Genomic DNA, 14,547 nt, shown 5'->3' on the forward strand with positions numbered 1-14,547 from the left:
TTGGAAGTTGCTGTTGGGAGAAGCATGCTTTTTTTTAAAGGAACTGTGTATTCGTTTCTAGTAAACTAATAATTATTTTACAGTTCCTTTATTTTTTGGGTTATCATGGAGTGTTTTTTTTAAATACATTTTTCAGGTTTTTAATGGATTGGAGTCTACGGACATGTTGTCCCCGGATTATTTTTTACAGTTGTATTTTTCCATTTGTGGGGGGGATTTTAAAGTAAGTTTAGGGATTTTTAAACATTTGGATTTATTTATGGCAGTTTGGATTCAATTCATCAGCAACAAAAAAGTAAGTCATTTTAAATTATTTACAATGAGAAGGAAATGTAATGTTTGTAATTTTTGTTGACATTTGTAAAGATATAAAATATATTTATGTCAAATAATTTTTAAAAATAAGAACAAATTAATTGACTTAATATTTATATTTTACTTGTTTGCAAAGAAAAGTTTATTTAAGAATTTTGTGCACAATTACGATGTTCCTATATTTTTGTAGTACTGTACTAAAGTAGGGATTTAGCTATTGTTTCTAGATATTCTAACCCTTTAGTTTTTGGGTAGAGTCTTACTTTGTATTGCAGGTGTTTGAACATTGTTTTAGTATGTTTAGTTTGTTTTGGACCTAGCTGTGTTACAGACTGTTCAAGTCTTAGTTGTTGGTAGCTTTGTTCTTTTTGGAATGATTGTAGTAATGTATATAGGATTGGTGGAGTTCTGCCTGTTGTTGCTTGGAAAACATTATGCCATCCTTCCACAGCGTTATTAGTTGTTGCTTCTTTGTTTAGGGTACTTTTATATACATTCCATCATGAAATATGGTATTTAGGCTGTCTCCTGTGTCCAGATCTGTGTAGCCTTCTCAGCCAGGTGTTCTGGAACTAGTCAAGTAGCGGACTTAGTTTATGTTCATTTGTTTAACAGTAGGGGCTTTCTATTAAGAGATTGTAGTATTCCGCTACATCTGTTATTGGGACGTATGCTAGTACAATTTGTTTTTTAATTTCATATGCAAAATTGTTGTTCGTCGAATATTCTACGCTGAGCGTAGATTTATGAAGGTTTCTCCGAATGCATTGATTAAAGTTGTAACAGCAACGTTGTATTGCTGTGTGAGGGTAGTTTTTCAGGATGGCTTGTATCATTGACTGTTCAAAGTCTTTTTTGAGGATACTAATTATTAGTTTCTTGCTTTACTTTTGTTAAGAGTTCTAAATTGGTAGTGGTTTGTTTGTTTGGTAATAGGGCATCTATAAAGATGATGTTGGTTTTGTGATATAGTCCATGGATTGTATATAATTGGTAAAATGGTTTGGGACATATTTTAAATGTTCTGTCCATCATCCATGTATCACAGTTCTGAAGTTTGAGTAAGTTTGTGGGAGTTGCATATGTAATAATTATTTTGTCATTAGATTTATTGTCATAAAGTAGAAATTGCTCTTCATTATGACTTACAGTGAGTTCAGGTGGTATTTGTATTTCACTGAAAGTTTTTGGGGGAAGGTGTGTTGTAGCAGTTGTTTTTTTTTGTTCCAGCTAATAGCCTTTTCAAGGCAGTTACATGTTCTGGAACACTGGGGAGTACATCTCTCAATATTTCAGCAGAAGGTTTTTGAGAGCTATTGCTAGCTTCTTTTATAGTGTCTAATGCGTCTCTCACTTCTATTTCAGCTATGTTGGTGGAGTGGTTATGTTCCTTAACATGGAACACAGTAGTTTATTTTGTTGTAGCCCTCCAATACCATGCATTTGAATAATATTTTCTGGATTTCCAATACATTTTGTCGCCTGTCTGTTTTTCCTGGGTGTAGACGTATTCCATATAACATAATAAAAATGTTCCTTTATGGGAAGTTATGAATTTGGCACCTTCAGTCATTCTGATGTTTCAAATGATATGAGAAAGGTATATAAAAAAATGTTATGTATTGTAAATGTTTTAATTTTCATACATGTTTTATATACAACATTATACTTACATGTTTGAATATGTTGAACTTTTTTTTTAAGCTGAGGTCTTTCTGTTGAAAGACCTCAGCTTCAGTGTAGTGTTTCTTTTGATTTCCTGCAGAATAAAAAATTTAATTTTAATAAATGTGTTTAACAGCATTTATTTCATTTTGGGGGTTTTGTGGTTAGTGGGCGATTTGGGTTGGGAATTTTATTTGTTTTAATAGTTTAATTGAGATTTATACTTACTTTTTGGCAAGGTGGTTATTGGATGATGCTTGAAGGTACTTGAGTATGTTTTGAAGTTTCTGTAGAGGAGACATAATTAAAAATAAATAGACATTAATTATTTAGTTATTATAAAAAGTGATTTGAGTGTTTTATGCAGTTGTAATATGAAATAATTATGTTACTTACTTTTGATATTCAGAGCCGTCAATGATGAAGTGTTGCAGAAGCAATCCGGCAGAGATTCCCCTTATTCTTAGTTTTGTTGGTGGAGCATAAAATAATGTTATACTTTCTTTCATTTATAAAGTGTGTGTTTAATTGTGTTTTCAATCTTATTGTGTTATTTTAGTTCTAGTTATTTTTCATCGGTTGTTACTGAAATTTTCAATTAATTTGGCAGTTTTTTCCTTATATAAGAAACGCTAATTAATGTTTAGTTGAACTTTTTTTTATTCTTACTTTCATTACAAGTGTAATAGTATATTATTTGTATTTTATTTTGCGTTGCATGTATATTAAAAAATAATTTTTTTTCTATATAGTGTTTGTAAGTATAATACATTTGGTGAGTTTCAATATGTTAAAGTTCTTTTATTGACTTTTCATGTGTTTAATGTTAAATATATTTAAGTAATATGTTGTGTCGTTTGTGATATTGTTTATATTATTTTTGTGATGTATTGTGTTATTAAGAATATTATTAAAGTGTCAATATTTTTGGGGGGATTATAATAGTGTGATGTATATTTTTGTTATCAATATTTGTGTCATTTTGTATGTTTATTTAATGTTTTCGATATAAGTTATGACCATATTTTTTTGCGATATTAGTGATATCACTGTTAATGTTTGTCAATAATTTTGTGTCTTTTTAAAAATAAGTATAGAGTATCGATATTTATTTTATCAATATTTGTGTGTCAATAATGTTGTTGGTCGATACTTGAGTGTCGAATTTATGTCAGTGATCCATTTCACACGCATCAAAGATATATGGCCCTGCAGATGTTACAGTGGGCAGGCACTTACCTAAGTCAGGAGGAGAGGTGTGACAAAGAGCAACCTTGGGGTGGAATACAGCTGTGACCCTCAATTCTCTGAATCCGCTGCACATTGGGAGGATTCTCATCCAAATTTTTGTTACCCGACCAACTTGTTTTTCCCCTGCACAATCAGTCAAAATATAGCCCAATTGTGCAAGAACTAGCCAGATCTGGGAACCCTGCATGTGGCCCATAGTTTGTAAATTTGAGTTATTTACAATTTTCTATTACATTTTTAGTAGTATTTATAGTGTAGTAGCAGGATGTGAGATTTGTAGGGGTACAGTGTGGGAAGTTAATTAAGTATAACTAATTAATAATACATTTTATTTTTAATTTAGTATTAATGATTTCGTTGAAAATTAATCATGTAAATTGTGCAAATATTCTATCTTTTTAAGTCATATCTCAGGTGTGGGTTGTTGGGTTTATAGGGGTAGAGGGTGGAAGTTAATTAAGTAATAACTACTACAGGTAGAACTGTGTCCAAGGAGCCTGTTAGGTCAGAGGGAGCCTCTCCTTCACCCATATCTGCCCGCATTTGTTGATTTGCCCTGCCCTATATAGTGCACTTTTGGGACCCACAGTGTGGGACTGCTACTGCTGGGACTTCGTGCCCCAGGAGTCTGCGAGGTCGTAGGTAGCCTATCCTTCATCTGCGCCTGCAGACACTTGTTGATTTCACCAGCACTATATACTGCTCCTTGGAGTCTATGAGGTCAGAGGTAGCCGCTTTTTCTCCAGCTGCCTCGCTGCCACTTGCTGATTTCACCAGCGCTATATAGTGCACCTTTAACACCCACAGCGCGGAACTGCTACTGGTAGGTCTTCGTGTCTAAGGAGTCTGTGAGGCCGGAGGTGGCCTCTCCTTCACCTACACCCGCTGCCACTTGTTGATTTTGACAGCGCTATTTAGTGCACCTTTGGGACCTGCAGCGTAGGACTGCTAGCCAGAGGACTTCGTGTTCCAGGAGTTTGCAAGGTCGACGCGGCCTCTCCTATACCTGTACCTGCCACCACTAATTGAATTCTCTGGTGCTATATAGTGCACCAGTGGGACCCATTGTGTGGGACTGCTACTGGTGGAACTTCATGTCCCAGGAGTCTGTGAGGTCAGAGGCAACCTCTCCTTCCTCTGCACCTGCTGCCACTTGTTAATTTCACCAGCACTATATACTGCACCTTTGGAACCAGCAGTGTGGGACTGCTACTGGAGGGACTCCGTGTCCCAGGAGCCCATGAGGTCAGAGGTAGTCGCTCCTTTACCCGCCTGCCACCACTTGTTGATTTCACCAGTGCTATATATTGCACCTTTAGCACCCACATTGCGGGACTGCTACCGGCAAGTCTTTGTGTCTAAGGAGTCTGTGAGGCCGGAGGCAGCCTCTCCTTCACCTGCACCTGCCACCAGTTGTTGAATTACCTAGCGCTATATAGTGCACCTTTGGGACCTCCAGTGCAGGACTGCTACTCATGGGACTTTGTGTCCCAGGAATTCGCAAAGTCGGAGGCGGCCTCTCCTACACCCGCACCTGCCGCTACTCGTTGATTTCTCCTGCGCTTTATAGCGCACCTATGGGGCTTGCAGTCCGGAACTGCTGCTGGTAGAACTTTGTGTCCAAGGAGTCTGTGAGGTCAGAGACAACTACTCCTTCACCATCACCTGCGACCACTTGTTGATTTCACCAGTGCTGTATATGTCACCTTTGGGACCTGCAGTGCGGGAATGCTACTGATGAAACTTCATTTCCCAGGAATCTGTGAGGCCGGAGTGGCCTCGCCTTCACCTGTCCCCGCTGCCACTTGTTGATTCCACCAGCACCATATAGTGCACCTTTTGGACCCACAGGGCGGAACTGCTAATGGTAGGTCTTCATGTCACAGGACTCTGGGAGGCTGGAGGCAGCTTTCCTTCACCAGCCTCCACTTGTTGAATTTGCTGGCGCTATATAGCGCACCTTTGGGACCCACGGTGTGGGACTGCTACTGTTGGGACTTTGTGTCCCAGGAGTCTGTGAGGTCAGAGGCGGCCTCTCCTCCTAAAGGGATTTAAGCAAAATATGGATTTAATGACTATAGACACAGGAGGCGGTTTCTCCAGTCACAGAAGAGCCATGTTTACTCAGAGGCGAGCACAGAGGATATTATACTCATGGACACGAACTGAGTAAATTAAACAACAGTTTATGCATACTTTTGAGGGTTAATGTTTATGTTGCTTTAGTAAAATTTACGTTGACATTGCGGGTCGACTCTATTTGCACAAAGAAGTATTGAGTTGTTTGTAATATCACGAGAAGCGCAGCATGGGGTATTCTGGGATACGTAGTATGTATTTAAATTACACTATGCAGAGTGGGTTTTTAACACTGAAAGTCCGTCGTTTAGTGGAATCTTTGTAATTAATGCACGTGACACACCATCTGGCTGCAGTAGGGAAGGAGTAACTCAAACGTTAAATAGCGCGTGATAGTTGAGTGAAGGATTTGCGAGGAAGATATGCGAGCTGCGGCTTTGTAGAAATATTGATGTGACACAAAGATTTGGTGCTTGTGAAAAACGAGTCGGCACGTTGAGAGTCGGGGTTGTGAAATAATTGATACAGATTACATGTCACGGTAAGAGTAGTAGAAGTAAAAGCAGTTAAAGGTATTCAAGAGGTGTTTCAAATGAATTAGGCGAATGATGTGGCAGTGTTTCTTGATGTGCGTGCTTCTCAGAGGGGACCATTTCTTTTTTGGTAGGCAAAATCAACGTTATGATACAAATGGTAATGATTGCAACATGGCCACATTATTTAATGGAAAATACTCTGTGTTGTCATAAATGGTGCTATTTTTAATTGACTTGTTCATTGAATGAGTAACAATTGTGATGATGGTTTCACACATGAATTGTTTTATTATTTGCATTGTAGATACCCCCGAAGAAGGGTTAATCCGGAAATGCATTTGGTGATTTTTAAATAAAAGACGTGACATGTGGAAACCCCCTTGTCTCCTGTGTTTGCATAAAACACCTTCACATTGGATTCGAATGGATAAAATGAATTGGAGTAAATAAACTAAAGGGATGAAGATTAAATTGGATAAAAAATGAAGAAGTTGAAGATTAAAAAAGGATTTGATTGATTGGATATATTCAAACATTTTTGTCTGTGCTGCTCGAAGGGGAACCAACATTGAGTTCCCTTAGTGTTTCAGGGCCTCTCATTCACAAACATCTGCCGCCACTTGTCTATTTCACAGGCGCTATATAAAACACCTATGGGGCATGCAATGTGGTTCTGCTACTCATAGGGCTTCGTTTCTCAGGAGTCTGCGAGGTCAGAGGCAGACTCTCCTTCACCAACACCTGCCGCCACTTGTTTATTTCACGGGCGCTATATAGAACACCTATGTGACCTGCAGTGTGGGACTGCTATTGGTGGGACTTAATGTCCCAAGAGTCTGTGAGGTCATAGTCAAACTCTCCTTCACCTGCACCTACCATTTTTCTTTTATCATGATTATTCAAAAAATTATCCTGATGAAGACCCACATACAAGGGCAAAATTAACCTCATGCAGCAGTCGGGTAGAAACGTCGACAGGCTGGTATGATCCCTAATGTACCCCAATATAGGCCTAGGTAGTAGCGCAAACTTTTCCCTAAATTTTTCCTATCTTGCTCTACATAACAGCTCTGGTGCTGACCTTTTACCTAGTTAGGTGCCTGAATAAATGTTGTGTGGTTTTCTTCAAAAACTATCCTTATTTATTATGCATGAGAATTCTTAGTATCACAGCAGGATTACCATTTCCTGCAAAATAACTCTTTATAAGAGTAAACACTATCGTCACTCTTGGCTGACAGACCCACAGTACCATGAATCATCTAGGTAGAACTCCTGAGGGTACCTTTTGGGTATATAAGTCCCACTTCTTAAATCGGCAAACCACAGGAGAAAATAGTCCATGCTGACACGAGGCACTTAAGTCCCTTCCCACAGACACTCCAGCACTCAGTGGTCTGACATTCTTCGCGAGGTATCCAACTCAAAACCAGGATGGGGTCCTCCCAACAGGTAATGGGGTTGGCTCTATCCTAAGGGGATTCTTGGCTTCGATCCCTACACCTAGGTACACTGCGGTGGGGTTTACATCTTAGGAGTACTCATGATGACTACGATGTATCTATATGCCTGCGTATATTCATTGTTTTAGCACCATGGTAGAGTTCAACCTTTTTTACTCTGTTGGGGCTTATAATTGTATATATCTGTTTCGTCTAATGGTTGCTGCAACACACACATTTTATACTAAAATGATGCTGGTTCAATAATTGCTTATTGAAAATGTCCCCTTTTTTTATTCTGTATATCTCTCTGAGAACAAGAGAGCACAAGTGACTGACCGAAAATTACTGTACTGTTTCCACAACCACTGAGGGGTCAGGGTTATTATGTTCGATAGTTTCCAGAAACTATTCGCTCCTTGGTAAGGTTGTGGGGCTTATAGTGGCACTGTGAGCTAGCTTCTAGTGGCTGAGAAGGGTTTAGAACTATTGCAAGCTGTAAAGATGGGTTTGAGGGATTTTAAACAGTAATGGGAAGGTAGCTGTGTCATTTGGGCGGAGTTAATTCCTCTGCAGATTTAGTGTGGCACACATAGTCCAACTACTATTGAGAAAGCTAGGCATAAGATCAATAGGGAAATGAGGAACTTTTGCAGAGACGTTTTCAATAGGATTAAGCACTCTGATCTCAGATATGAGAATGTAGACTCTTTGGGGGGGACGGCGTGTGCCTTTCCCAGTATGGTATGGCTTTGTACCTGTTGAAAATTTGAGAACTCTTGCCTAAGGCCTTAAACATATATATAAAACAAAACACATACTATGTTGCTCCTGGGAGGGGTCAGGTATTTTCTTGAGTGGCAGTTGGCTGTGAAGTTGGCATGAGTTTGCTATGTTTATTGTTATTGCCATCTTCGAACCAGGCTGAAAGGGAGGCTGTGAACAAGCTCACATTTGGACGTGGCAGGCGGTGAAAGATTATACTTTATCAAGTTAGTTTAGTTATATGTTAATAGATGCAGTGATAAGAGGTAGTATAGGTTAAAAGTCACAATTGCAGAGTTTCAGTTACAGCTGGATGTAAATAGTTACTGGGATAGGTGATGTGTGAGGAGGACGGGGCTTGGGGTAGGGAAACAGATCATTTGAGTTGTTGCATTGTGAAGCATTAGTTTTGTAAGGCAGAATGCTTAGGGAAATGTGTGAAGTGTGCCTGGTTCAATAAAAGTGGCCTTTTTCACGCAATCTAGGGTCAGTGGTCCATGTTCTTCTCCCCCCAAAAATAAGTGTCGGTCTACAAAACTAAGTGCCAGATGTACGACCAGTAATATTGTGCCTCGCAAATTGTGACTCATTTACGAGTCGCAATTTGCAAGGTGCAAGTTGCTATGTACAACAGTGTGGTTAACACTGTTTGTGATTCCCAATGGGGTCGCATATTACAAGGTTAATTAATATTAATGAGCCTCTCGCAATTTGCCAGCCCATTGGGAATGACAGGGCCTGCTAGGTATGGTGGCCTGTGGGCTCAGCAAACCACAAAGTCCGGGACTGCTTTTATATAAAGCAGTCTTTTTTTTTAAATGCAGCCTGTTTTCCTTAAAGGAAAATAGGATGCATTAAAAAAAATGAAACTTATTTGTATAATTTTTTAAAGCAGGTAGTGGTCCCTGGGACGACTGCCTACCCTTAAAAAATTCTTTTGAAAAGGCAAGTGCATTACCACCTACTTGAAGTAGGTGGTAATTGCAAGTGTTTTGCAAACACAATTGCGGTCCCAAAACATTAGTACATGGGTTTGAGACTCGCTATTTGGAAGGGAACTCCCCTTCCAAAAAGCGAGCCTCTAAACACTTTTTTGCGAGTCACAATTAATTTGCGACTCCCAAAATTGTGGTGGTACATGGCCATGATAATCTTAGCATGCGCAAACTGGTTGTTAATCCATTTGCGCATGCTAAAATTGTTCGTACATCTGGCCCTAGGTGCTGAGGGCCCGCCAGAAACCACAGGATCAAATTCAACAATGCCTCTTGGAAAGAGGGGGTGGTGTTCAGCTCATGAACAACCAAGTGTATTCACAAACCTGCAAAGCAATAAAAGAAGGAGTGGGTGCAGCTGCCATGCATTTTAAGTGTTGTACCAAGATACTTAATGTGGCATTATTGCAAGAGCTGTCGACCTTGGAACTGGGGAACGAGTTTCGAGTCCTGGTGTCAGGTCAAAATTCTGTGATTCTGAGCATATCACTTAAACTTCCCGTGCCTAAAAAATGTAAAAAAATTATTTGGCCTTGTGTAACAGAACTGGTAGGGGCTCATGTAAAGCGCTCCAATGCCGTTGAACCGAGGTTGCGTGCAATATATCCAAAAAAATATATACCTCTTTGGCAAAACTGGCGTGTCATCTGTCAATTGGCCTCAGAGACCGATTGACTCTGCCAGTACTTGCTTCTTTAAGTCTGAGGCCGATTTTTTAATTGTCTATTTGTGTGTGTTTTGACTTTGTGCCATAGCAGATGCGTTTCCTATTTGAAAGAAAAGAACATTCAAAACTCTATGAAAAATACATGATCCGAGAACCAGAAGCGGTACTAAGGATGATCCTTTCTTACCTGGAAGATAAGGTAAGAAAACAGAATGGCAAGCTGGTGGTAATGATAAAAATGTGTGACATAGGCAAATATTGTCATAGTGAGTTTCTGTACTCAAGTGGTGAAGATATTGTTTCAGAACTGTTAGTGTGGCACTATTAGCTGGCAAGTCACAAGGGCAAGGGGAGTTCCAGAGCGGTAATTATTTTCCAGGCCCTGCACTTAGTGAGCTCCCTGTGCTCTTGCTGCAACATTTATTTATAGATTTTTTAAAACAAACTTGTTCTATTTCCTAATGAAAAGTCTGTTTTATTACTCAATGACAAGTCACTTAACATGTCTAATATCACTTGATAACATCACCTACTTGAATGGCCATGTTTTATTCGGTCTGGCATTTGCCAAGGCCTTTTTTAAAAAATAATGTTTAAATGGTCACAACCATTTACCTGGCTGTTGGGTAAATAGTAAACCTCCACTACTATTTGCATGGCTGCTGGCCAAATAGCAGAGATTATGCATAATTTGGGTGGGGGCATTCACAGCAGAGCCAATCCAGCTCATACCGCAAACACCTTGGTATTCAGTCTCGCTCTCCCCTGCCGCCGAGAGGGGGGAGCGTCTTCATTGTTCGGGACTCCATTTCCCAGCGTCCCCGCCTGACATCCGGGGACGCTGACAGCCGCGACTGAATCCCGCGCCCGGAGGCGCATAAGAGGGAGCTGTACCAGCGGCCGAGTGGGGACAAACGCTCGGTGGGGGCATTCACAGCAGAGCCAATCCAGCTCATACCGCAAACACCTTGGTATCCAGTCTCGCTCTCCCCCGCCGCTGCTCCACACATCGCGGCCGCCGAGAGGGGGGAGCGACTTCATTGTTGGGGACTCCATTTCCCAGCGTCCCCTCCTGACATCCGGGGATGCTGACAGCCGCGACTGAATCCCGCGCCCGGAGGCGCATAAGAGGGAGCTGTTCCTCCCGCATCGCGGGACGCGCGCGGGCGACGCCGGGCTGAGCCCGGACAGAGGGCGGGCCGTCTGTGGCCGTCCGGGGACTACAGGGGATGGGACGGGCCATCCCCCTTACCAGTGATATCCTAATTCATAAGGATTCGGCGTCTACTACAAAGGTACTGTTATTTGGACATCTTTGCCTCCTAGCCATTGCTCACTGACTGACCGGGTTTCCATAGGATTGAGAGTGCTATATTTGATTTGTGCGGGACTTGTTACTTTCCTTAATTCCTTTTTAAATACCTAGCTGTTAATTGAGCCATTATTCCCTAGCAAAAATGAGCACTCAGGGCAGGAAATCTAAATTACTTGCATCTCGCCCAAACACTAGACTTCAGGCAACATTGCCACAGCCCTTGCCAACATTGACGGCTATTGACAAAATGCTACAACAAACTATAGGGGTGGTGGCCAACGCAATTGAAAACACAGAAACAAGATTATCCTTCCCACCCACAGCATGTTTCAAAGACCGTGGCGAGGATTGTTCAGTTATTGCGATCGACCCCACGATCTTGGACTCCTATTTAACATCTACTTACGCTGAGTTGCCTTGTGCACAGATGCCAGCTGAGACCTCAGTAGATGTTGAATTAGCACAGGTTTCAGTAGAGTCCCCTACAAACAATGATGACCAACTCTGTACTCTGACTTCTCCCCCCCCGTGGCAATTCCAAAACCTGGTAGGGTAGGCCCCAAGACGAAAAAGGATAGCTTCCCTAAAAATCCGGGTAAAAAGAAGCAGGCCAACCATGATTTGGTGACCCCGTCTGATAACACCCTGCATCCATCTACAGGGATACCATGTTGGGTCACAAATATGGTGGCTGACCTTCAGGCAAGTTTGGAGCAAACTATTGCCTCCCATATTAAACCTCTGGTGTCAAAACTGGACAAACTAACTTCCATCTTAAATAATAGGATCATAGGGACAACGAAGTTATCAAATCCCCAAGGTAATCTGGCACCGCCTACATCTGTTGGTGCTTCTACAAAGGCACCCTGTCCTGAAGTAACTAAGTCTACTGTCCCAGTAGTATTGAATAAAAACCTAGGGTTAGCAACAACTACCGCCAAGCCCATAATCCCTGCACCTCCCCCCATATCAACCACCAATACACCAGGTCATACCATTCTCCCCGTAGGGGATCCTACTGGTAAATCTAGACGACATCCTAAGGAGGGTAAAAATCTGGGAACAAATAGTACAGCACCATTACCGAGACCTCCTGTGCCCAAGGCAGTTTCTAGCCAATTGCCGTCAATAAATCTGCCCCCGGAAGTACAACCATACGTGGTTGCCTTAGTGGGTGTCCCGGCCCTTAGTGAGGGGAAAAGAGAACATGAGGTAGACTTATATAATAAGTGTGTCCAGTGGCTGAGCCTAAATAGACCTTTACCTCCCAATATCTTGGGTGAAATACTGGCAGTAAGAAGAATAGATTGGATTGGAAGGGGCCCCAAAACAGTGGCAGGGGATGTTGTTACAATTAATTTTAGGGACTCTTCCGCTGTGGACTACATCTGTAAAGCCCCTTCCATTAGAGATTCCCAAATATTTCCTCTGCACTTATCCTATTCCTATCCCACCCCTATTCACAAATTGACCTTCCATAGGAGGCCTCAACAAATCAGAAATCGCAACTCCCCTCCTAATAGGATTCACCGCTGGCAGCCATTTGGGGAGGGTATCTTTCCACCTATTCCTACTTACCCATTGCAAGCCCACTGGAACAGGTTTAGTGTCCTCGAGAAGGTTGATTGACTTACCCCGATAGGCACCTCTTCACTAGAACTTAACAACGGTAACCTAGCGGAGGGTTTTGCAACAAAGGAAAAGATTTTACCCGTGGTCATCGGTGAGGATTCCTATCCTAATGAAATTACGAGGGTGGGGACTAGTGTAGAGCAGAGTTTGGACCAGGGACTCCCTAAAGAACAAGGGAATGCGCAAGGTATAGAAAAGGTCATGGAAGGAAGTATAAATCCTTTCATGGAACGTAGCCGGGCTGAAGAGTAAGCTACTTGTACCGGAGTGGTCTTCTTTTATGGCCACACACGATATCTGTTTGACGCAAGAAACTTGGTCCCTAGAGGAGAGTGCCAGCCCCGGTTTCGCGACCCACGATATTCCTGCAGTCTCTGGGGGGAAGGGCCGCCATGTGGATACAAAATCCCCAGATATACAATGTGTCTTACTAAAGCCCATTGATAAATCCCGAGTGGCCATTATAAATATCTACTCCAGGCCCACTGCGAACGGAAAGGAATCGAGCACTATTAAAGCACTCGACCTTTTTTTCCAGACACTTGACCCCACAACTTCGATAATTCTTGGCGGCGATTTTAATTGCCAGTTCGAGCCCCTGGGTGGATCCGAGTTGTGCGACGAGGATGAGGTCGACTTGCTTTGGCATATCCCTGCCCCAAGGATTGCCTCGGTAAGGGCCTGGACCTCGTTAGTACTACAAATTAAATCCTTGACCCTTGCAATGTCTCTGCGGGCATGCAATGGAAGGGCCAACAACGACAGTTCCGGCCTACCCACATATAATAGGACTAATCGTACTTCCACCATTGACTACCTCATGTTGGAAGCCAAACATTGGGACAGGTTTAAAGACTTTAGGGTTGTTCCAAGGCACGACAGCGACCACAACGCCTTGGTCCTGATGCTTAAGCATGGTGCATTTGGACCAACTAACCCTGACTCCAGCCCTAATTTGGTAGTGCCACCCTATATTATATCCAATAACAGGAGAAGGGTTAAATGGCCTTCTTGTCTGGACTCTCCCACCCGTCTTGCAGAAATTTACCAGATCGCTACCCCACTAATAAGTGACATGGGGAGCTCTACCTCTCATGGGCAGATTATAGAGATTCACAGAAAGTTAGTTGTGAGTCTAGGGGATGTATTTTACCCAGTTAGTGGGACTAAGTTGCGTAGGACTAAAACACACCCCTGGCATGACCACGCTTGTAAAAAATCAAAGAAAGATCTTCTTACAGCAATTAAATCTAAGGACACCCTAAAAATTCGAGCATCAAGACTGCTGTACAAGAAGGAACTCATCAGGGGTAAGAGTGAGTGGGAGGAATCCAGATGGGATGAGCTGAGACAGGCACTCCTCTTAAAAGATTCTAAGACCTTCTGGGCCATTGCTACCTCCTCGGCGGGAGGTGAGAGAGACGCTGGGGTCTCGAATATCGCTCCCATAGTGTGGGAGGCGCATTTTAAGTCATTTTACACAAGTCCTGAGTTGGGGGCACCTGTGTGCCAAGGTCGGGACAAGTCGTCTAAAGTGGCTTTGGTCCTTCGGACCTGTATGGCCCAGGATCCCCGGCATGAGCATCGACTGCCGGGGGTCCTGGGGCCCGGGGTTTTGGTCCCCCGGACCTGTATGGGCCAGGACCTCCCGCACGAGCATCGACTGCCGGGGGTCCCGTGGCCCGGGGCTTCCTAATGTCAAAATCAGGACATCATGCCAGTTCCCGGGATTTCCTCGGCCCCAGACCCCCCGCACGAGTATAGACTGCCGGAGGCCTTGGGCCCTGGATACCGGATAGAGTAACTGGATGCCTACGAGAGGATCGCCACTAATAATCTTGACTCCATCTCCCTCAAGGAAGTTGAATCGGCAATTGAGAGACTG

At 42.5% G+C, this 14,547-nt stretch overlaps 1 protein-coding gene across 1 annotated transcript in view; it reads left to right on the forward strand.

Moving 5' to 3' along the window:
• The window catches only part of LOC144824186 (putative methyltransferase DDB_G0268948), an 876,195-nt gene that overhangs the window by 56,439 nt on the left and 805,209 nt on the right, over window positions 1-14,547 (forward strand). The window contains exon 3 of the mRNA XM_078683342.1: window positions 9,804-9,914. Coding sequence (XP_078539468.1) covers window positions 9,804-9,914 — 111 coding nt within the window. The remainder of the gene's footprint in view (window positions 1-9,803; window positions 9,915-14,547) is intronic.

The sequence above is a fragment of the Lissotriton helveticus genome, chromosome 3_1 (genome assembly GCF_964261635.1).
Source record: "Lissotriton helveticus chromosome 3_1, aLisHel1.1, whole genome shotgun sequence".
Classification (NCBI taxonomy): domain Eukaryota; kingdom Metazoa; phylum Chordata; class Amphibia; order Caudata; family Salamandridae; genus Lissotriton; species Lissotriton helveticus.